Source organism: Hetaerina americana, unplaced genomic scaffold (genome assembly GCF_022747635.1).
Source record: "Hetaerina americana unplaced genomic scaffold, ioHetAmer1.1.p SCAF_5, whole genome shotgun sequence".
In the NCBI taxonomy this organism is placed as follows: Eukaryota; Metazoa; Arthropoda; class Insecta; order Odonata; family Calopterygidae; genus Hetaerina; species Hetaerina americana.
Window position 1 is genome coordinate 25,418,628 of NW_027287095.1, and position 23,558 is coordinate 25,442,185.

The 23,558-nt window shown below is 45.7% G+C and overlaps 1 protein-coding gene across 1 annotated transcript in view; it reads left to right on the forward strand.

The window, feature by feature from the left end:
• The first annotated feature begins 2,076 nt into the window (after window positions 1-2,076).
• The window catches only part of LOC139693568 (homeobox protein cut-like), a 441,104-nt gene continuing 419,622 nt past the window's right edge, over window positions 2,077-23,558 (forward strand). Inside the window, exon 1 of the mRNA XM_071591776.1 lies at window positions 2,077-3,223. Within this exon, the coding sequence (XP_071447877.1) occupies window positions 3,143-3,223 (81 nt within the window). The 5' untranslated portion in view covers window positions 2,077-3,142. The remainder of the gene's footprint in view (window positions 3,224-23,558) is intronic.

Here is a 23,558-nt window from a genome sequence, read left to right on the forward strand (position 1 = left end):
GGTTAAAACAAGAACTCGTTCGTGCATCGGGCGACGCGTCTCACGAAGCCGAAGGTGCTGGAGATCGAGGGCCTTCAATAAGTGTCTCGTATGGGGTTAGTCTGAATCATTCCTGGGGGGGGGGATATCTCAGCCACCTCAGGAGTCCGCCTATTACAAGGAATTCGCTTCTTCGCGAAGCTGTCCTTTTTATCTTGCTGTCATTGCCGAGTTCAGTGGAAAAAGAAAGTTCGAATTCAATCTCGTGATGTGAATTTAATTCGGTGCGGGGATTATGCCTTCGATGGTCAAGGAGATAAATAGTTTCTTTTAGCTTCGGAACAGGCCTTCGTGCGTTCGCTCAATCCACTTGAGCATCTCGGAGACACGATAAATATATTTACGTTCGTTGAGGAACCCATCAGGAATTCTGGTATAACCCGAGAGGAGTCGCGTCTTTATTTTCATTTTTCTAGTTTATTTCCGTTGTCATTATTATTATAAGTTTTCGTTTTTTTTTGCATTTCCCCTCGCAAATTTCTCCGGTGACCGAAGGGGGTCCCCTCAGTCGTCCGGAGGATTTTGGACCGGGTAGGGGCGTGGGAGAGAGCGAGTTAGTAGGGGGCAACCCGCGGTGGTGGTAGAGGGATGGGGGAGGCGCCCACTGGGTGGATATGGGCGGAAGGGGGGCGACACATCGACGGGAGGGGGGCCAGAGCTCTCCCTTATGTTCCCCGACCGGAGGAGAGTGGCGTGTGTGAGGAGGGGGTGGGTGGGTGGGAGGGTGAGAGAGTCCCTCTCTCGCGGCTCTCCAGGCCACGCCCCTCCGCGTTTGACCCACCCACCGTGAAGAGAGCACCGGGGGCCCCGCCCTCTCTCCTCCGCCACCACCGACTACTCCCCCACCCTCCTTCCAACCCCTTCATCCCCCGGCCGCGTTTAGCGATCGTCCACCCCCTCTCAAGAAAAATTCCTCCTTGCCCCCTTCTTCCTCGTACACTCCGCGGGTGACGGGGGGAGGTAGGCGATATCGCTTGGATTTTTTCGGCTCGTCTCAAAATTTGGGATACATGCGTTCTATTTTATTTTTTATTATTTCTTCTTTGGTCGTGTCCGGGCACGGGTGAGGTTCATGTCTGGCATAAGTAAAAACACTTGAGACCCTTTGGTCGATGAGTTCTCCGGGGTCAGTGGAAGTCCATTGCTTTCCGAGTCATAGCGGCGCTATCCCAAATCTCGATCGCCGTTTTTGGAGGGACGCAGGGGTGAACTGTGCTGATCCAAGACTGTCCAATTGTTAGTAAATTACTTTCTGTGATAATTGCGCGATATCGTTATTCTGTACTTAACGTTGTGAAGTGCACATGAGTTTCGAAATGTCTATTAATTTTCGAGAACTTCATGTATTTTATTCTTATCACCGTTAGTATTAAGACTGTGCGATTCATTCAGTTCAGTCATTTATGTTTCTTGATTTTGCAAGAGATTGTGTGATCTGGTCACGCGTGAAAAATTCTCCAAAATTGGGAATGGGAATCCTATTAAATGAGTTGAAGATTCATCTCCCGGATGTTCTCGATGATAGGAATGGTTTTAGGGAAACTACAAATTTTTATTGCCATATTTCATGTCATTTATGGACAGCGTTCATTTCACTTCCGAACACGAGAGTTTGGACATGTCCGTGATTCGTAATTAATGCCTTCCGATCCCCTTACTAATACTCTCCCTCTCTTTTTCCAGGTGGGGACCTCCACTTGGGCTAGCGCCCCCTGTTGAGGGCGTCAAAAGGGTTCCCGGATGCACGGGCCGGCGGGGAATGCCGCGAGGAGCCGAGGACCCAGGGAGAGTCTCCGCCTTCGTCGCCACCCTCGCGCGCCTATCTGCGTGACGACCCCTTTCCTCTCCGCGGCCGATGAGCGGCGATGAGGGAGTTGCGGCCCGCGGCGACCAAAGCGCTAAGCAAGACGGAGGAGTGTTTGGCGAGGGAAGAGAGGCTAGCGGGAGGAGGCGGAGGAGGTGGCGGTGTGGGAGGCGGGGGAGGCGGTGAGGAGTCTGGGGAGGAGGGGTTGTAGCCCCCTTCCCGAAGAGAGAGAGAGAAAAGGAGATAGCGAGACAGTGGGGGTGTACAAGAGAGGAGGAGGGGGTCTTCTGCGCGGCCGAGGAAGCGCGTTAGAGTATCAGCGGTGGAGAAAGGGTGGACGGCGAGGAGTAGTGTAAGGAGGGGAAGGGGGTTTTGGGAGGAGTGAGAGAGAGATTGTGTGTGTCTGTGTGATTGTATGTGTCGCGGAGGGCTTCCTCCTTCTTCTTCTCCTCCCTCTTCTCCCTCCCTCCTCTAAGAGGGACGACAGGTCGTTCCAAAGCAGAGGCGGCGGGCTGAGAGAGGAGGAGAGAGGACCGACCTTTTTCGCCTCCTCCGCCGAAGGGACGGACGGAGAGAAAGAGAGAGAGACATCGAAGGCCGCGGGGACGTTGGAACTCCTCCTCGGGGTTCCCGGCCCGATTTCGCCCATCACCCCTAATACCCCGGCGGTGTCGGCCGGTGTGTTTTTTGCGTTTGACACACGCAAATTTATACATCACGTTATCCTTATCACGGTTCACGTCCCCCCTCCCAGCCATCCCATTCCCCCCTCACACTTCCCGAACGTCTCTCAAGAAACGGAAAAGCCACCGGCTTCATATCACATCAAGCATATATAGGAAGAAGAAGATAAGCGATCGTTCTCGTGTGTTTTGTTTGAAGCTGTCGTGGGAGAGAGATATCAGGACCGTAACCAAAGAAGTCCCAGCCAGCCCTCATTCGTCGGGACGATGAACATTTTTCAGTGTGATCTCAAGTAAAGTTTCATCGGACTGTTGTTTTGGTTCCGGGGAAAAATTCTCTCTCCACCTCTGGGGAGTTTTTTCGACTGGACTGTTGTTTACATGCTCTGGTCCCCTCCAGTAGCTAGACTGTTGTGACTGTGGTGTTAATAAGAAACCCACCCCCCTCTCGGAGAAGAACACGACTCTTTTGAAACCGAAATTGTATTTTTCGGTGGGGAAGAGTTTGCAAAAGGACGCTTAGATCTGAGAATTCCCCCCTAAAAGTACCCAATCCACATCCTCCGTGGCTCCAAGTAGGCGAACTTCGGCGGCAGCCGACCCAACCCTCGACGCCATGGACATCCAGGCCATGCAGTCGATGGACTGGCTATTCAAGAAGGAAAGAATCTACCTCCTGGCGCAGTTCTGGCAACAAGTGAGTACTCTAGCCCCTGTAGTCATTAAGTCAATGTTTGCGTAGAATACATCAGTGCTTCCGCGGAAGTTGAAAAGGTTTGCGGCCGGGTTTCTCGGGAAACCGGCGCTTTCAGTCAGACGAAGTCAATTGATATTACGCGGTCACCCGCTATCACGGGACAAGTTCCCCTCGTAAACCGAGATTACCAATGTCTTAACGGTGAGCCGATGTGTCGGATTCGCGTCAAAGCTGAAACTTAACGGTTGTTGCGAGAGTGTCAAAACATAGTGTATAACGTGCGATGAATGTGGTCACGTTCATGAAGGAGCTCCGTGAAATGATTCTTCGGTTCTCAATGCGGCAGTGAATAAATGTGTTCCTTCCTCTATTCCGCTCTGCCCATAACATGTATGTATCGAAGAATTTTTAGCGCGTTGTTACATGGATTCGCCGTGTTCCACGACCTCCGGTTGAGCACTTTGTCGGTAAATTTCGAGCCGCGTTCGTTCCAACGCCCCGGGAAGACCACCACGGCGGGCGCCTTTGGTGAAAAAATTGACGGATTTCTCGGTCAGTCCGACCTGTGAGGTTATTCAAGTGTGAAGTCGATTGGCCTGGGAGACCCCCCGTCGTATTCCGTTCTCGGAGTTGTAAAGAAAAGGCATTCCTCGGGTGTTTGGGGGGGAGGCGTGGGGGGGGGGGAGCGAAAAGGATTTCTTTCCTCCTCCTGAGCGGTCGTGATGAGAAACGCGTTTTTCTATTCGGTAGATGAACTCTATGTGATCCCACTTCCGCATTTGCTCGAATGAGTCCCCGCTGTCACTTAGCCGCGTCCGAAGTTTACGTCCACCGTTTTTTGAAAGGACGGAGAAAGTGAGTGGAATTCTTCGTTCCCTTTGCGATTCACCCTCCCGCGATCTCATCTGGTCCCCCCTTTGCTCCTACTCCTCTGGCGGCGGGCACCGCCGTGCCTGCCGGAGATGCGCTCCCGGCGAGTGGATCGCTCGCCTCCCGCCGGTCTCTCGCTGCAGCCCCCTGAATCATTCCCGTTCGAAAGGTTCTTAATGCGGCTCCTCGCCCTTAGTGGATCTTGTTGTTTTTACCGATGGACCCGAGTCCCTTGTGTGTTTTCCTAATTTTCTCACGGATGTCGACGGGAACTCCGTTGGGGGGAAACGGGGGCGGGGGGGAGAGACGGTCGGGAGGCGGGTGCGCCCCCCTCGCCATCTCCGCGGGCCGCGATTTATGCCTCTCCAAGGCTCTCAACTGCCCTCCCGGCACCTCTCCTGATATCGCCTCCGCGATCCGACCCGGTGAGGGAGAGAACAAACTGCTTGATTGCTCTTCCACGTCCGATTTTAACCCTCACCCCGTGTTGTGTCGATGTTCTTGTCCGCTCTCGTTGGCGGGTGACCGCGGTATTTTTGCCCTCCTATTTGCTTGCGGTCAGTCGATTTTGCCGAATCCTCTGCAGTCCAAACCCCCCGTTCGCCGCCGTATTCTCGCGGTTACATGTCCCGAGAGTGAGGTATAAAAGGTAGCCCCCATGGAGAGTTGTCTACGAGAGAGAACCCGGTATCTTTTGAGAAAAAACTGTTGTGGAAGTTGCCTTGTTTTTGAGTGGACTGCCAAAGCTGATGTCATTAAGGGTATATGGGCCGTTTAGATATGGTGATAAAAATGAAATTATGGTCAGTTTAGGATTATATTTTTCCATTCCTGATTCCACAATTAACTCTTCAGCGTATGGTGCTGCGTCGCCAACTTCTCATATAGCGTACCAGGACTGATCATATTTTTTAATGAATAAATCATTATTATTTTAACCGGCAGTAATCGGCTTGCAACGCAACTATTATCAGTAACCACTTCCTGTTTATTTGGTTCTGGTGTAATCATATACGTTGAGGAAGTAAGATGTAACCGAATATGCATTGCGAGAGCATTAAGGAAAGACGTCAGTGTGGTAGACGTAGGCGCAGTTATTCAAACGAGTAATCCAGTTTTATTAAGGTGATTAAATAGAAACTTATTTCGCATATACCCCTTAAAATCAGGATGCTGCGGAAATTTTCTTTGGTAGATAATTTCTCATTATATCGGTTGAGATATTTAAAAGTTATTGCAACCCTAAAAAAAACTTTTGATCTAAAAGATGATAAAGTTAAGTCAAGTGATCAATTGGAAGTTATAATCTTAGCTCGGTCTAATAATCTTAAGGTTCTAATACCTCGAGAGCTACATGCGCAAAGAAATGCAAAGACTACGAAAAGTTTAAAAAATTCAAAACTTTCATACAAGAAATACGTAAAGAGTCATCCAGTGACAAACGTATGTTCTGTGAAGGAAGATACTGTATGGTGCACGATACGATGCCAGTAAATGAACTGTTAATATTATAGTAAATTCATTTCACTAATTTTCACAATTGTACTATTGAAGTGTTCCAATCTCGAGTATTCGAATTTCCTCTCTTCTAATAACAAGATGCGTCAATTTATACGCATGAGTTAATATCTGTATTACATTCATATTTCTTTCTTAAATACTCGCGATTTAACAACGAAGGTTTTACATTTTATTCATTACAATATTTGCAATTTATAATATAAATTTGAAAAACAGCAGGGATGAATATAGGAAGACGAGAGTGCAAGCACATTCAATTCTTTGAACCGTCAGTCTTTTTCGAAATCCCTGTTTCATATTGACTTACGAGTATTTCCTAATAAGAACTTATACTAGCTTATTGTTTTTTGCCTCTATGTTATCTTAATATTGCAGCTATTTTCGCAATTAAATACAGCCATACGGTGGAAAGCAGATTCCGTATCTCTTGAGCCATTTAATGGAGAATAACTGGAATATTCCGAAATGTTTCCGTCAAATTCAGTGAATTTGTGGAAATGCAAAATTCTTTTTATTTCTGAAAAAATTAAATATGTTTTTTTTAATTTTATTCTTAAGTTGTGCATAATACGGTGCCAAAATTAGCATCTCAAGCCATGCAAAATATCGAATCATTGTCGGTTAACACGAATGAACTCGTACACTTAAGAATTTTATCATTTTCTGTTTTGAAACTTGAGAGAATATTGTATGCGGGAGAACAGAAAAACGAATGGTAAACTTAATCCTCAGTCAATGATTCAACAATTCCTATGGTGATAGTAGTGTTACGAGGGTACCTTCGCTCTTGATTGCCATCACGAAAGAGACTTCGTTCAATAAGGAGACAGAGAAATTCAGAATACCCAGTTGTGCAAATATATTATCACCATTGTTGTTCAAAATAATGTGTGCCTTTCGCCGCGTGCAACAATTGTCGCGCCCTTGTCGAAAGCATATCCCCTTGCCGTTTTCACTGTGCACTAATTCGACAATATGGTCGAAGGGATATTAGATCTCATCACAATAACAAATTTCTTTTCGATTTTCATCAGATATTGCTTACTCCGAAAGAATTTCCACCACTTGTTAGTCCAGACCCCGGACCGAAAACAGGTGTAATTAAATACCGAGAGCCGTCGAGTAGCTACGAAATCCTTCGTTCCGTCTCTCCGTGTGCCACCTAACTCGCGGTAATCTACAAAAGTCGTGCGTGATCCTTTCCACCTTTCCGTCGTCGCCAGGTGGGAATAACGTGCGTGCCATATCACCTCCCGCCCTCTACGGTATCTCGACCAAAAAATAAATACGCGGAAAATGTTAATCTTTACCCTACGAACTAATTCTACCCGTTCCGAAGTCCATCCCGTGGAAGGGACTAGTGCAGCGATACCCACCAGTTCAATTTAGTTAACACGGCGATAGTGCGAGAGCGGTTCCCGAAAAATGGAGAGAGTCACAGTCGGGGAGACTCGCGTTAATGAAAACGCGAGGAGGATTCGCGGACCCGCGGTGCGGAGTCGCGCCTTTCCTCGGCCGAGAGTCGAGTCGGCGGCCGAGGAAGCACTCGTCCCGGGACGGCGCCGTAAGAGTTGAGAGGTCTCGATGAAGAGCGACGGTTTCTGTTGTTTACCTTCGCACTCTGATCCTATTGAATATTGGTAGAGCTCTCCCAATATTCACCCAAATGTGTCTTACGCTTTCTTCCCCCCTCCTTTTGCACGCGGACTCTTAGATCCGAGAGAACCGAGAACTACGGCATTTAACTTTTCGTATTTCGCACGTTGGCCAAATGAAGAGTGTGTACACTGGTAATAGCTCGTATTTCACTCCGTAAAGGTGTCTCCCATGCCTAAAAGTAGTTGAACTTTTCGTATTTCCTAGCCATTCACCCGAAATTAGCGCCACATATATTTTTCTCTTAGGTTTGTGTGGGAAAATATGATTTATTTGCTCGTGGAAATTTTTTCCTTCCTTAATCATCCATTTCGAAGTCACGCACTTGAATGGGAAACGAAAATTTGGTTCTCAGATATCTAATTACTTTTATCTCAAAAGTCCAGAAATTCTCGCTTCGGATTATTTCTGAACTTCCTAGATCTTTCGCAAAGTATCCAATAGGTATCGCCAAACGCGGAACGCCGTATAATTTTCTCTTGTCACGATAATTGGACTAATTATTTCCTGCCCTCTTGCTTTAACGTTATCTAAGAAATATGAAATGCTCTTCCTGAGTTTTTTTGAAAGAAAATTTCATTTCAATATCGAAACACCGTAATAACGTTTTTTTAACACTTTTTTTGTATGGACACGAGTTTTAGATGCCCTTACATGTATGTATAACTTGGGAATTCCGACTACTTTTGGTTGAATTGATAATCTTCCCATTTTTTTATCCGCTCAGCAAACCTCTTGTTGCATTCAGTGACCAATGCGAGAAAAGACGCATAACCGTGGTCAGAAAAAATTCTAGAAATCTAAAAGATGCTCCGAGTGCAAGAGCAATAAGTCGCCGTAGAAGCTTTTTCTCTTTCTGTGTAATGGGTTGTCAGATATCTTGCATCATGGCTAGTTTTTTTGGCATACATCTGTGTTGATGTCCGCTTTCCAATCTCTTGAAAGGCGTATTGTTTTTTAAACTGAATGAGAACATTCTGGCAAAACTTATTAATCGGTATCTAGTTATCGGGAAAGTATCATTGGTAAATATTTTGCGCGTTTTTAGTGCATGTAGAAGGAGTTGATAATCGTTCAAATCCAATTAGTCTAGCAAATTTCCGAAATGATGGGTAATTTTGTGTAACTTAAGCAAGTAGGGCCTTCCCTTGTCGATATTTATCTGTTTCCTGTCGTAGGGTCTCAGTTAGCCTTATACCCAGTGAAATTAGATAATCGTCCTCACCTTATTACGATCTTAAGTCCGAAAACACTGCCAGCGTATTTACGTACAGTTCCATTGACGATAAATTGTCTCTTGTTTGTCGTGTTTGTATGCCGGGACATAAGACGTCTATGATCTATTGCTAAATGGTTATAATTCCCACTTTTGAACAAAATTCTTACGATTTTTTATAATATTTTATACCTATTAAAAGTAAATATGGCTTGATATTCCCCTGCAGAAGGATATTTTATCTACTGACATGTCTTCCGTTTGGATTGAGTCATTTATTCTTTGCTGTTTCCCGATCATTATTATTATTATTAATGGTATCAATTCAATCACGGCGAACGAGGCCAAAGCTAAGTCGTAAACAATTAGTGTGATGCCTATCTAACGGAGGATGGTGGAATGTTTCATTGCGTTATGTTCACCTGCTTGTTTATGATTTAATTTCTAAATATTTGAAATTTGTTCACGGTTGTTATTTTGCTCTGGAATTTATTCTTAGAAAGAATTCTGGGTTGGTTGACCATTTTGATCTTCATGTCCTTATTAATTTAGAAACGAACTTTGAGACGGTCGACAACCTCAAATCGTAGCGTTTGTTGCGAGGAATAAGATATAAGTAAAGTTGCTGCAAACTTTCTTGAGGCCGCCCTTCGAGGTTCTTGCTATTTTGTCGCAAAAAGTATGCAAGCATTGTAATAATTGTCCTTCTATATTCTTGAAATGGTCAATCCATTATTATCCAGGGTATTTCAATCGGGCACTTCAATCCTCCTTTACATCTCCTGTCTAATGTTTTAGCGAATGTTAAAAAGAATTCCCAGGGACCAACGAAGAGTCATTTTTGCTAGTCGAGTGATTTCAAAAAAAAGGTTTCCGGGAGTGATCTCTTAGTTAATCAGGGTGTCACTCAGCTCATTCTTTGCGTGCCACCTAGCGCAGTGGCGCGCGAACTTTTCAGGTCACGGCGTCTCAAATTTTAGGCGCTCAGGCCCGGCAAGTTCAAAAAAAAATTTTATATATGTACCAACGGGAACGCAGTTATTCGCGTCTCCCTAATTTTCGGGCCGCTGGTCTAGTAGATAGATACCCGTTCCTCCTCTTCCCCCCCTTTCCCCGACGCATCCAATTTTCACGCCGCTGAACTAGAAGCGCACGTGCCGTGAGCTGTGGACCCCTCGTCCGCCCCGCCACCCCAGTGTGCGCTGACCCACGCTGACACCCTGCCAGTCTCTCCTTTCTTTAGCCGGGACTCGAATCCGCATCGTAAGCGGGGAGCCCGCGGGGTAAGCGGCCGCGATCCCGGCCGCAGGCGACCCGGCTCTCCTGGGCAAGGACGAGGGGAAGAAGTCGGAGTGGGGTTCCGTTCCCTCCTCCTCGCCAGCCCTGCGTTCCCTGACAATGGGGGGAGGCCAAGGGGTTCTCGGATGCGTCTCTGATTCAGCGTTCGGGAGCCAGAGGGAAGCACCGTGCAGGGCGCCGATTGACACCGGATGCCGAGCGCCGCTTTAGGGTAGCGTTTTAAGGGCTAGGTTAGTTGGGAGGGTGGTTGGGGAGGTGCGTGTGGGGTGGAGAACGGGGTGGGTGGTTGAACATGGGAGGTAGGGTGGAGGAGGTAGTCGGAAAGGGAGTAGTTTTCCAGTAGCGGATTCGGGGGTCCCTCCCAAACCCCCTCCGGCCACCCCGTTCCACGATTCCCTTACGCACTCGGTGTAGTCTTCTCGCACGCCAATAAGCGTCTCTCCCTCTTACACACCCAATCCGCCTTCAAATTCACGGAGTTATCGTTTTTTTTCTGAATAATTCATGTAGCCCCTTAAGCACCAAGGCAGCAGTTGGTTCATTCCTAAGCTCGACGTTTTTGGTCTTGTCGTGGTGAATTTGGATGTAATCATTAAACGTCTCGGAAAAAGAATATTACGTCGCGTGCAGGGGTATTTAGTCTCCGTTAGTGCGCAGTAAACGTTGCAACGGGCTTTTTCTAGGTTCTTAATCTATAAGAGTAGGAGAAGCAAAGTGGATCCATGAAAATATCTTAGTGGTAAAATCAAAGATCATATGGAAGGGAAAATTACAATATTCGCCCTGAGTGTTTTTCAAATTGGTATAATTCCTATTTACAATGTTATCCTAAACAATTTTTAATGCCATGGAACGCAGACACCCGCTCATCTTTATGTCTACAAGTATATATGCTCTACCAGAATCTCAAAAGTTAGTTCACATGCCCTCCTTGAAACCTACCTGTTAGTTTTAGCACATTTGTGTCTTCATGTGCAGGTATAATCAGCATAACGTTCGATTTTTCAGCTGTAGATACTTCTTTTCGATGAAGTATAGATAACTCGACGCATTTTATTTCATCCGTGAAAGCTCGTGAAATTCACTTTATGAGCTCGAAGAAACTTTTCGTAATACTAATCAAATCCAAAGCATTGCCCATATGGTAATAATGCATTTGAAGGCATGGTAACCGTCATGATCTTCATTGTTTTTATGCACGTGCGGAGTTCCTCAACCCCGTATTCACTTTCGGGGACGACTTACTAGATTGAAACATAATTAATATTTAAACTTCGAAACAATCTAGAAATATGATAACAACGGAAAAAAAGTCTGCAAGTAGGTACGATTTTTGACTGCCTTGGATCGGTCGTTCATCTCATAGGTTAGGTGAGCTCTTTGAATCGGCCGTCAAAAAAATTCCTGAACGAATGATGGTTTCATATTCATATCTCACAGAAGGGACGACAAAAAAAATAACAGGCAATCTAGACCGCCTCTTTTAATGTGATAATATGGGTGCGAGCTTTCGTCGCCTGGCGGGTATCAAAACGCCTTCCTCTCATTAACCCGTTAAACTTATGCTAAGCGTATTCTTTTCTTCGTATCAAAACCTCGTGGTGCACACACGGGTAAGGTCCCCCGCTCTGCAAGCCAAGGGAATACGCCCGGAGTAAAATAAAAAGAACAAATGTGGGAGAGAGATTTTCGTTGGCCGCCGTGCGTTGCATATGGGCATCGTCTTCTCCGTAACTTGATCGATGGAAATCTTTAATGGAGCGTAGCCGATAGATTCTCATCGGTGATACGTCAATGAAAAAATGAAAACTCGGGGATGTTTTTCTTCACCCGGACGCGCCGCTGGTATTATCCTTCACATCCTCCGGTCCTCTCTTCTTCGTCTCGGGCGAGACGGAGCTCTGTTGTACGCCCTTCCAAAACAGCAATGTGTCCCAGACGGCACACACCCCATGAATATCACGCTCCTTTTCTCTTCTCGCTCCCCACCTCCCACCGCGCCCCCCCCCCCCACAACCACCACACACACACACACACACGCACGAGTCTTTTCGAGAGAAGGTCGTCATGCCGAATATTCCCCCGCGGACCCAGGACACACCCTTTCCGCCACCCACACTCTGCACCCACTCTATACAATGCCCGGAGACACCAACGCACAGACTGGTGGTGCTCCATCCATCAGCGTGTGCAACACCCAATGATTACACAGATCCCCGATTCCTCAAGGAGTGCTCGCTCTCTTCGTGAAAGAGTCCTTGCCAGTGTCTCAAAACGTTTAAATTAATAACGGAAGAGCATCCACTCCAATCCCAATCCTTGCTAGTACCGATCCCAGGCCTCCCTTCATTAGTGGTGTGCTTCCGTTCTTTGTTGCGTAAGTTTGGTAAAAATTTCATCAATAATTTCGGCACAATAATCATTATTGTTTATCAAATCGCCAATCAGACGTGTGTATTCATTCTTTCATGGCAGATATCCAGAGAACAAAGAATTTTTATTTCAAATCTATATTTTATCAACTTTGTATCATAATTAAGCGCCTTTGCCTATGTAGTCAGTAAAGGTTCACAGTCAGCGATTCGGATTCCTGTCCAGCCAAACGGATCCGTTAGAGTAGAGTTTCTCTCTTTATCTCTGAACGTCTTATTATTTTTATTAGAACATATTGTCTAAGTAAAATGCAGTGTGGTAGATTTGAATGCAAAATCTTGGGGCAGAAGGATTATAAGTTATAATTTTTCACGTTTTTTATAGTGTGAAGTCACGTCAACCACGTGAAGTCATTTTAATACACGCCCAACTAATAAAATAAATTTGGAATAAGAATAATTCATACGTTAAATTTGCAAAATGCCTTTTTCGGTTACTTTATTTCAAGGGTTTTGTGTTTCACATCATGCTCAACTCTGCACGTTATTTGCAAAAACTCTTTTTCCGTTACTGTTATTATTGTTCAGTATAAAGAGCGATTATTTAATGATAATATATGTACCTGATCATTTATTTTACTTAAATATCAATTCTAATCACATTAATCCAAAGTCTAACATCGAAATATATGCATTATAACTCGCAAGTGTTAGATTACTTTATTAGTAAAATTGTAATGCATTGACATACTAAGTGACTGTTGTGATTATATAACGAACATTCACGAAAACATATTTTAAAGTTAACACATACCTTATCTCTGCAGACCTGCGTTCCGTTATTTCAGTGCAAGGAAAGGAAATCAAGTATCAAAAGAGCTTGAAGAATTTCGCAAATAAAATAAAAACCGTTTGGCGTCGTAGGGGGATGATTGCGGGCGACTATAGGACGGTAGATAATTTTGCATAAAAATATTGCAGCATTTCATGTCATTCATGAACTCCCTCTCTCCTAGAACGCGCCGGACAAATGTCAGCCGGAGTTTAAGTCTGAATTCCGCGGCGTTAAATCCTTTTAGAAAACGTTAGAAAGGGAAAGGAAGGAGAGCATCTCGGTGGGATCGAGTCACGCAATTTAGTAGGAACAACTTCTTGCGGACTTGCAACAACCGCACGTAATAAAAGGGTGTTAAACTCGTCCCGTGTGGTCTCGCCGAGCGCTAATGGACCTGGGAATTTCGGTGGCTCACAAAACGCTTTAATCGTTCCCGGCACCTCGTGGTGGGCGAGGATGGGTCCGTGGTGGAGGGATTGGGGCGGTTGGGGCGGAAAGGGGCCTTCTAGGACCCGAAGACCCTTCGGCCGATGCCTTTGCGCTTACCAGTCATCCCTCCGCTACCCCTACCCTCCCCCCCCACGGAACATTGCTCTTCTTCTTCACTCCCTAATCACCACGTTCCAAACTCTGTACTTACTGCCGTTTGGATTCCTCCCATTTTTTGGATTAGGTTAGCACCACACCCCGGCCGCAGTATTCTTTCCTATGCCATTCGAGTTTACTCTACGACGGTTCGGAGAATTTGCTATCTTAGTTCGGTGATTTCAACTTCGTCCTCAAGTTTATTCGGAGGCATCTCGGAGGATTTAGTGCTTGGTGTTGTCCTGTTTTACGCTTATTGTTTCCCTTGCCAGGGATTCCTTGACGCTTTTCCATCCTTACGGCCGTATTCTAACAGAGGGAACTTGAGCCACGATACCGTGACATAAAGAGTTTGCGGCCCCCTGTGCCGCACGCGTTCTTCCTCCCTTCTTAGGAAATGTTAGTTGCCTTCGTCGTTGGGTAGCTAACTCCACCTCTAGTTTGTGTTAGGAAACGAATATTGAATAAAATTGCGCGGTTTAATCCACTAAACTAAATATTCCATTTAAATTGACGACTTGGATTATGTACACCATTTAGCTCCTTTAGGTTCGTCGGGGCCGACGACAGCATACCATCCCCACCTCAGCGGTGGCATTTTACTTTCGGTTCATTTATTCCATCGGATGTTAGAATCTAAAAATTAACGCTAGTGATTACTGGAACCGCCACACTTCACTCCACATTGGAGCAATCTTCCTCTTCGCGAATGAATTCGGGTATCATTATAGTTTTCAGTCGTTGAAATTCTTCTGGAATCTCGCTTTTCCTTGTAACATAGGATTTATTCTTTAATTCCTCCCTCTCCCTCCCAGCACGAGCTTCTTCTTCCGTCATCACCCATCCCCCAAATCTGCCGCCTCCTCCCTCTCCTCTCCTTCATGGAAACGGGTAAGGTCCTGGGGGAAAAAAATACCCTCTGTCGGCAGAACAGGTGGCCCTCAAGCCCGACTTCGAAGGCCGCCCCTTCTTCGCCCCCGGTGTGGTCCTCCGGGGCCCCTCCGTGAACTCACTCCCCCTCCCATTCCCCCCCAGCACTAATACGCCCTCTCCCCCACAGCCGAGGCCTGAAACTCTTTCCTTAATGGCTTATTTACAACGCACCAATACGCCGCGCGGCCCATTCCCAATCCGAACCACCAATTCCCACCTCCCGATTCTTCTCCTTCATGCCTCTCCCTCCCTCACTCCTCCTCCCATCCTCCGGGACCGTCCCAAGTCGTGTTCGTTTTCTTCTTCTTTTATTTCAATTCCTTACATCCATCCATCCATCCAGCCAGCCACCGCCCTCCCTCGTCCCACCCACTCCTTATCCATCTGCGCTCCTCCCCAATGATATTCGTACTATTCCCAGCCTCCCGTCTCGAGATCAGAGTCAGGCTCCCGTTTTTTGTGCCCCCCCCAAAACCAAACTTCCCCCCTCCCTCTCTCAGCGTTCTCCTCCATTCTCTCATTTTTTTACTCCCTTCTCCATTCCCGCCTCTCATTCCGTCCTCTCTTCCTTTCTCCTCTTTCTCTCACCCCTCGCTTTGACTCTTTCCTGATTCTCTCCAGCCAGGTTTCCATTATTTCCCCCCGTTCTTCAATTAACGTCCTGCAATCAGTCCTCATCCTCTTATCCTCGGTTTTCTTCCCTCTCCCTCTCGTGTCCTCATCGCCTGGGTCTTTTTTCTTGCGGTCCTCCTACTCCTCTTCATTCTCCCTCCTTTCTCCAACCTTCCCCTTTTGTCTTCCATTTCTCCCATCCCTCTTCACTTCTTTCCCCACCTCCCACCCTTTTCTCCTGCCCTCCCCCTTCCTCCTTAATCCCTCCCCATGTCGTAAAAGCCTTCGCTCAGACAAACGTCGCTCCCATGAAGGTTATTATTATGGTTTTCCTTCATTATCGCTTCGATTTTGTTTCTCTTTTTTTTTTGACTCGGTCTCTCTTACTCTCTCTCTCTCGCTCCGGCCTTTCGGGTTTTTTTTTGTCCGACCCTCCTCTTGCTCGATTGCTCTCCTGGTTTTACTACGATCGGCCAACACAGTGGACAGATTGCCTACTTCTGTTGGCGGCGGCGTTGTTTCTTCTGGGTTCTTCAATCGCTTTTGCCGGCCTCAAGTTATTCGACATTAAGAGGCTATTGGAGATGGGAACGGGCGAGGGAAAATGGTGAGAGAAGGTAGGGAAAGTGAATGAGCACAGCGGATCCATGAGGTCGTTCGAATCCCTCATTTGTTGCCAGTATTTCCTTATAATTATCCTTCGGGAGTGGTTTTTACGCACGCAATATACTGGAAGCATTTTGAACGGGCTAATTACATACAAACGGAGTAGATTTGTGCCTCTGTATCTTTGTGCCAAAGAGAAGTCTTAAAAATTCAAATGCTTTTATTCCGAGTGCTTATCTGGAATAATTAGCATCAACTGGCTGTGGGAGCTCAACACGTTCTACATATTTTTTTAAAAAATTCTCGATTGCTGAGCTGGGTTTTGTTACGTGCAAGTGGTTGAATGTAAATAAATAAAATCTTATCTCACCGCTCCCTCTTTTCTCTTTATTCAATTGGTTTCATTAGAAAGTCCAGGTAATTAGATGGTGATATTGCTGTTAATTATCGTCTGGGAGCACTTTATTTCATTTGAAAATAATGGTGACTTGCGTTAGTGGATTGGGTTTTTATGAAAAAAAAACTTTATCTTTATGTAGAAGCAAGGTGAAATATAACAATGGCGGGTAAGTTCCCACTTCGTCACTTATCCGATAATGCAAACGGGTTCATTAGAACGGGTTTCATGCTAATTATTTACAATTTTTCAAATCTGCAATATCAATTGCAACCGTCAACTTTGAATTAAATAAGGATAGCATGATTGCCAAAAAAGTTGTACCAGTATTAAATAGTTCGTTAGTGTTTGTAGCCTAGTCAGCTTCCACGTTGTGTTTCTAATTCCGTCATGGTAATGTAGGATAGATTTTATTTAATCAATGATTTACACTTCATTTGTAAATGTTTTTTACATGGGAGTTTAATTTTCAAGTCAAGAAATCATGAGCAACTTGCTGGTGATAAATGGTGAAAAAGATTATACCTTACATCATATTTCAGCCTTCAGCCCATTATGAATTAGGTATTTGTACGAAGTCATTTTTATTTCAATAGTTAAAACGCTATTTTTAAAGTTTAATTTACATTTTTTTAATTTTAACCTTAGATATTCATTGTTTCATTTAGTTTTACTAAAACCAATGAAGAGTTCTTGAAGAACAATTTTAAATTTATTGTTTAGAAAATTAAAACTGGACTATACGTGGATTTTTAAGCCTCACCGATTATTCGAACATGGCGACGCACTCGCGAGTAACTGTTTTACGGATAAGTTGTCTCGTTATAACTTACAAGTAATTTGGTAGTTTGAAGTTATGTTATTCATTAGAAATCGGTTAATGGAACAGACAAGCCGAAGATCGAATCAATGTTCGCTCGAGAAAACATGATTAATTAATTTCAGAACTTTTTAATGGTACTCTGCACTACAGCACGTAATTAACATACTACAGCTAGTCTTACGTATGTTTCTCTCCAACGTTATGCCAAAGAATGGGACTTCACGTGCGGAAATCTCCCTGAAATTGTTTACCAAGTGCAGGGGTTTAAGAGGCTCTGAAATTTCACTAGCGTGAATCGACACGACCATATTAATCGATTTCTCTCGAGTAATTTAAATTCAAAATGTTTGTTTTTACAATCTCTATAACCTCACGTCGGCATTTCTGCGCAATCACCCGCGTGCAGTTTCTCGTTTGTTTCCTCGACCACTCTCCCCATCTTTCTGTTTTCGATATTCCTCCCTCTTTTGTTTCACATAAACGCCCAAGACTTCACGCACACCTTTCCGTGCTCCACACCCCCGTCTTCTCCTCGCTTCATTACCTCTTGACCTTCTTCTCCTCCCCCTCCTGCCCCCGCCTCCCAATCCTTTCTTTCCATATCGCCCTTCCACCCCTCTCGTCTTCTCCGTTCCTTACCCTCCACCCTTTGGCCATACGGATCCATTATTCATATCCCGTGTTGAAAATTCTTCATGGGCCATCTTTTTCGAGACGTCGCTCTGCGGGCACGGAGAAATTCTCAGTGTTGGATGGAAAGCGGCGGAGATGGTGGGGAATGAAAATAGGGTAGGTAGATGGGGTGGGAGCTTAGAATAGTCGAGTTCTTCGACCAATTTCTCCCCAGAGCAGTAGGTGTCAAGAGTTATCGGATGTTGCACGGCATCCAAGTATGTCTAGGATTTCTATTTTTTGCCAGGATATGGCGCAGTCTACGCTACTCTTTGCTGTAAGTTTTCCCGTCGTCCATATCGTTCATTTTATTAAATTACACGTTTTTGTATATTTTTAATTAGTCGTGCACGATTACCTGTATACAGTGTACTTTAGTCACACAGCAGGCTCTTCGCTCGTGAATAAAGTCAGCTTCTGAACATGTTTAAGACGAGGATAAATATTTCACAGCAAATAAATGTTTAATAATTTCGTCGCTCGTTGAAAAAATCTCATCTCAATACGTTTAAGTGAATGTTTTGCCAGTGAATCTCCTTGGTGTTACGTATGCGCCTTCTTGGATCTTGTCAAACTCAAGTATTTAGATGTATATTCGATTGTTTTAGAAATAAGCACAGCTAGGTTTTCCACTTGAGGAATTGCTGTTATGCATGTACTTTTCAGATTTCACTAAAATTCAATTTAGCTTCTATCTATCTTCTGTGCCATAAAAATTAGGTCGTTGTTTGTATTTCGAACTTTGGGTACCAATTTTTGATTACGAATTGATTACAATTTATATATTGTATATTATTGCACAGTTTCCCTCAGCAAGGAACCACTCTATTATGAACAGTCGACATCACAAAGTTGATATAGCCATCCAATTGAGTATCAAAATGCGATCTTGTTCGGACATTAACGAAGAACAAATAATTCTTCGAGTGTGGTTAATTAGACTAGAAATTCACCTCTAACTCACGTTGAAGGTAAAATTTTAGATCGGGTCTGCGGCAAACGTCCGATCACTCCTCTCTCGAACTTACCTGCACGCCGGGCGGAGTCACTTGGTGCATGAGCCCATCGGGATACATTGTACGCCAAGCACCCACGGTGTGCCTTTTGGCTATGGTGGAGGGTGAGCGGAGGGATTGAAGAGCTGGGTAGGAAGAGGACAAGACGGGAAAGAAGAGGCGAGAGGGAGTGGTAGTCATCCCTTTCGCCTCAAAGGAGACCGTCCCCGAGTGCTAATTCGCGCCGAAGTTTCTTGAGAGAGATGGAGGGGATGTTGTGGTAAGGTTTTGGGGTTGTATGTGTGTGTGTGTGCGGAGGGTTTCAGGGTGTGGCGTGGGAGGTTTAGATAGTAGGAATGGTTGGAAACGGTGTTGCCAACTGTCCGTGAATTAATGGACGGTGAAATGAAGCTAAAATACCGACTCGTGTGCGGAGGTCGTTGAATTTTTTTAACCAAGGTTTATCCGCCTTTCTGGGAGCAAAGAAAACGAATTGAGTATTTCTCTTAATTTTTGTCTATATTCTCTCTTTATTTTGCCGAATTATAATTAATTTCAGCCTCTGAAGAATGGCTGAAAGAGAATGTTAGCAATTTTTCTTCTGTTGAACTATATTGCGGTCGTCACCAAGGAAGGTTTCTAATATTTTGAGGTTAGTTATTAAATTAAGCAATCCATATTGATTCCCAGTCGTGCATTACCTCGCTAGCTCTATTTTTACGGTGCACTGGTGTTTAGTGTTTGCGTTCATGAGAAATAGCTGAATCCAATAGAACTCTAAGCTTATTTCTGTTCCTTATTTCATAATTTTCAATCTCCGGATGTAAATTTCAGTCTCTGGATGTTCTGAGTCAGATGGCAATGTTTGATTGAGTGGTTGGAAAATTTTATACGATAGGTCATGTGAATGAATTCACTTTCCGTCGTGCTACTGTGAATGATTCAACACTTTTTCATATCGACACGTTTCCCATTCTAAACGCTCACCTCGACTTTGGTTGTCCACACTGTCCGCGAGATGTCCATTCACAGACCGCGGAAACTCCTCCCCTTCCTACCGAGCCTATTTTCTTTTCCTTCCTCGCGTTGTCATCGACTGTCGGGTCCATGCTTAGATGGTTACGTTGGCGGGGGAGGGACTGAAAAATATTTAAATAAAGATTTGGAACGAAATCAAAATGAAATACGATGATTTCACCGCTTCAAGGAGGTGGTGGAAATGGGTTGATCTTGCGTGCGTGTGCTGGGGAGGAAGGACGCGGAGGTCTTTGAAAGACGGGCGAGAGGGGGATATTTTGGCGCCGATGAGTAAAACTTGATGTTGCCGCGATTCCTTAGGTTGTGGAAAGCCTCCGTTCGGGGACGGCGGTGGGACGAGAATGCCTTCGATGGTCACAAGAGCAATTCTTAGACGCAGGCGGTGTTTGCTGTATATCTCATCGTGACTTACCCACTAGAAAGGTGGGTGGGATGGTTCTCATCTCGTTTCTCGTATTCGGTGGCGTACGCTAACGCCACGGGAGGCTTTATTTTGGTTGGGATAACCTTTCCTATTGGATTACAAGCTAGACTCAAGTGACGTGAACAGTGCGAATATCTTTACCCCCGTGGATATCAGAATGTGCCTGCATCGCGTTTCACGCGTGAGTGAAGTGAAACTAGTGTTAACCACCAGAATCTTGTGTTCCTTCAAGTTTATGCTAGATATGGATGTGATTATCAGATTGTGACATGCGGAAGCAAGGGGAATTCTTGTTCACTGGAATCAGGCTTATTATCAGCGCGCTTTATGTATACGTTTCCTGCACCGGAAAAAAGTAATGTCGTCTGGCGGAGAACACATTTGATGATTCCTGACGGAGACTCGTTTCGCGACATTGAACTTACTCATGAAATTGCAGTGCAGGAGTGCCAACGCCCAGCCCGATGTTGTGAACGTGTGCAATTAAAACTTGATTGGAATTGATCCAATCCCGCGGGAATGTTTTGAGGCTAACTTATCCGAGGGAGACCCGTGAGCGTTAACGCACGAGCATGACTATCGCGGAGCACTAATTTGTGCCTTTGACAGGTGCAACGACGGCTGAGAATTATTCCTTCCTTCGGTAAAATCCGATCTCGGGCTTGTTTTCCAATTAGACGTGAGCTCTGATATCGGGAGACACGTAAAGCTCATGCTATCAGCAGAAGCTCATGCATTGACGCTGACCCCCGCGTGGTTGTAAATCACACATCATGGGGTTGGAAGGCGTGAAATGAGGAAATCCCTATCCCAGCGAGTCCCATACTCACACCCGCCTACATCTCTCCGCCAACTCTCTCTCTCTCTCTCTTTTCCCCGCCCCTCCCCCTAATCCTATGCCATACCCCAAAACCTCTTCGGATTAATAAGAATAGGAGTCGAATGGGAATCCGTCAGCGTCTCCTCCGCTCTCTCCGTCCCTTCTCGAACACCTCAACGGGTTTCGCCCTCACCGCGACGCGTCAGTTTTGGTCCCCGGCGAGCGGTTCGGCAGTGCCCCGCGATGCCCACGGCCACAACACCGCGTCGCGTCGGTGTTGGTGCTGTTGTTCTACCGGAGGGTTTGGAAGTCGAGCGACGGGGATGGGAAGGGGCGAGAACTTGGGGATGTGCTGTAGGTTGGGGAGGGGGGAATGAGGTTGAGAAGGAGTGTAGAGGGTTAGTCTTTGAAGCCCAATCAATATTATCTTTTCGATGGTGATGGGGAAGGGTGTAGGAGTAGGGGGGGAGAGACCTACGAGTTCAGGGGGGACGTGAGAAGGCGAGGGGGCTGGAGAGTGGGTATAGGGATGGGTGTTCGAGGGAGGGTTAGGATGTGCAAACTAAGAGGGGGGGTGGCGGTTTTGGTTGGAAAATGAAGGGGTAAGCCGGGCGGTGGAAGAAGGAGGGGTCTCGGCGGGAGACGTATGAGTAACCCGACATGGAGGGGTGCCGCCGACGCTTGGCGACATGAGCGCTCGACGCTCTGTACCTGCGCAAACCAAGTTGGAATCGAAGGTCTGAAAGATTAATCCTCGATAACCATTGAACTTATAAAGCGTGACTGTGGTTCACGTGGAAATTCAGCTCACCGACGGTATGTACCCAACTTCTAATTGCCTTTGTGTATATTTATTATCCCAAGAGCACGCCAGTCACGCCTACAGTGTTGAGCAGAGTTAAGTGAGCTTGGCAGCAGGTTGTGTAATTAAGTAATGGGATACAGTTAACTTGGCTCAATTATCAACGCGTAACTCGAGGGTAGGAGTAACTCGATGGGGATAACAGAAAATAATGCGTTTTAACGATAATTATTAATCCGTTATATTTTGTTAAGCATTGTGTCTGTGCTCTTGCATGACGTAATGGATGCTATGGGTCACTGAGAAAATATTTGTTGAATCCACAGTTTCACCGCTAGCAGCCGTTATTTCTTTTTTCAATTAGCTATGGATCGCAAGAAGGAGTCAGAAGAATGAAGAAAATGTCCTCATTGCTGAACGAAGCTTATGTAGGTACTTCAGTGAAAGGATTTAAAGTGGTGTGAAAGCAGTTGAATCCCTGTTTCGGCAGGCGATTTCGGTTCAATCAGCTTATACGCCATTAGTACTGCAGTAGATGTGATTCATTATTTGTGGTCACATTAAATTAGGTACCTGGTTCGTTTCAGAGAAGTTTTTAGGTTATTATCGAAGCACTTAAAAACTGCTTTACGATATCGTGTCGAGAGGTAATAACTAAAAGAATCATCGTCTTTGAGTTGCAATTACGGCAAGAATTTTTAATAGCTTGAGCATTCCTGCGGCAATAATATTTTCCCATCATCAAAGCGATTTATCGAAGATTGCACGGATCGGTTCTCTACGCGGAGTTTTTTTTTGTTCGAACCGTCGAGGCAGCGCAGCCGTGGCTTTCACGCTGTGGGAAGCGTTATTAATGGCTGTCTTCGATATAAAACGTCCAATAGTTTAGCTCCCTCACTTCCTCTCATCCCCATGGCTCCGGCTAATTGTGAAAGGCCCATTGTATGGAGGCGATCCAAAAAAGAGGGGAAGGAAACTCAATCAAAACAATCGAAATGGAATTTTAGCCCCATTTGAAAACATCCTCATCACCCCGGGATGGCTTTGCTAATCGCTTTAGTTTTCTTGCCGAGGATAGAAAACAAGGAGCGGGAGAAGGGCAGAGCTTTTTCACGCTGGGGGTCGCAGGGAAAGGGCGAAAATAGGGAAAAAGAATCAGGGGGAGGTGACGCCGGTTTTGCGCTTAGGGTGACACGGATCTATTTATTCGCCCGCATTCCCCCCCCCCTCCAATTCCATTCCCCAACTTCGCGTGAATCGTGTGAGAGAGCCCGGGTTCACGTCGGAGTGAAACTAGATTTTCTAGAAGAGAAACTTTTTCATCTCAAACCCACTCGAACCATCCGTCCTCACCCTCGCGAAAAAAAAATCGCATCGCAAAAATAATAAGCAGAAATAAATTTGGCGGGAGAGGTTCCTCTCTTTCTCCCTCCCCTCCTCCACCAATCTAACCCCCGCCTCCTTCTCTCGTCACCCCACCGTTTTCCCACACGTTCGAACCGTCTAAAAAGCCCCCGACTCCACCACCTCCCGCGAAAACCTCCTCCTTTCTCGACTCCGCTTTTTTATCTAACTCCCCCGCGAAATCAAAACACGGGTGCTCGCTCCCGGGAAAGGGAGGGGAGGGGGAATTTGGGTGGGAGAGAGAGAGAGAGAGGGTTGGTGGGAGGGGCAGAACACCCGTAGTCTCCACTTCCAAAGCACTTCTGAAACTCTTAATGTCGCACCGCCCTCCTCGTCCGCCTCCTCTTCTCGCTGCACTCCCCCCACCCCTCCGAAACCACCTCCACACTCCCGCGCGCGCACACACACACATATTCTCCTCATGCACTACACCCAACTCAACCCGCTCCCTCTCG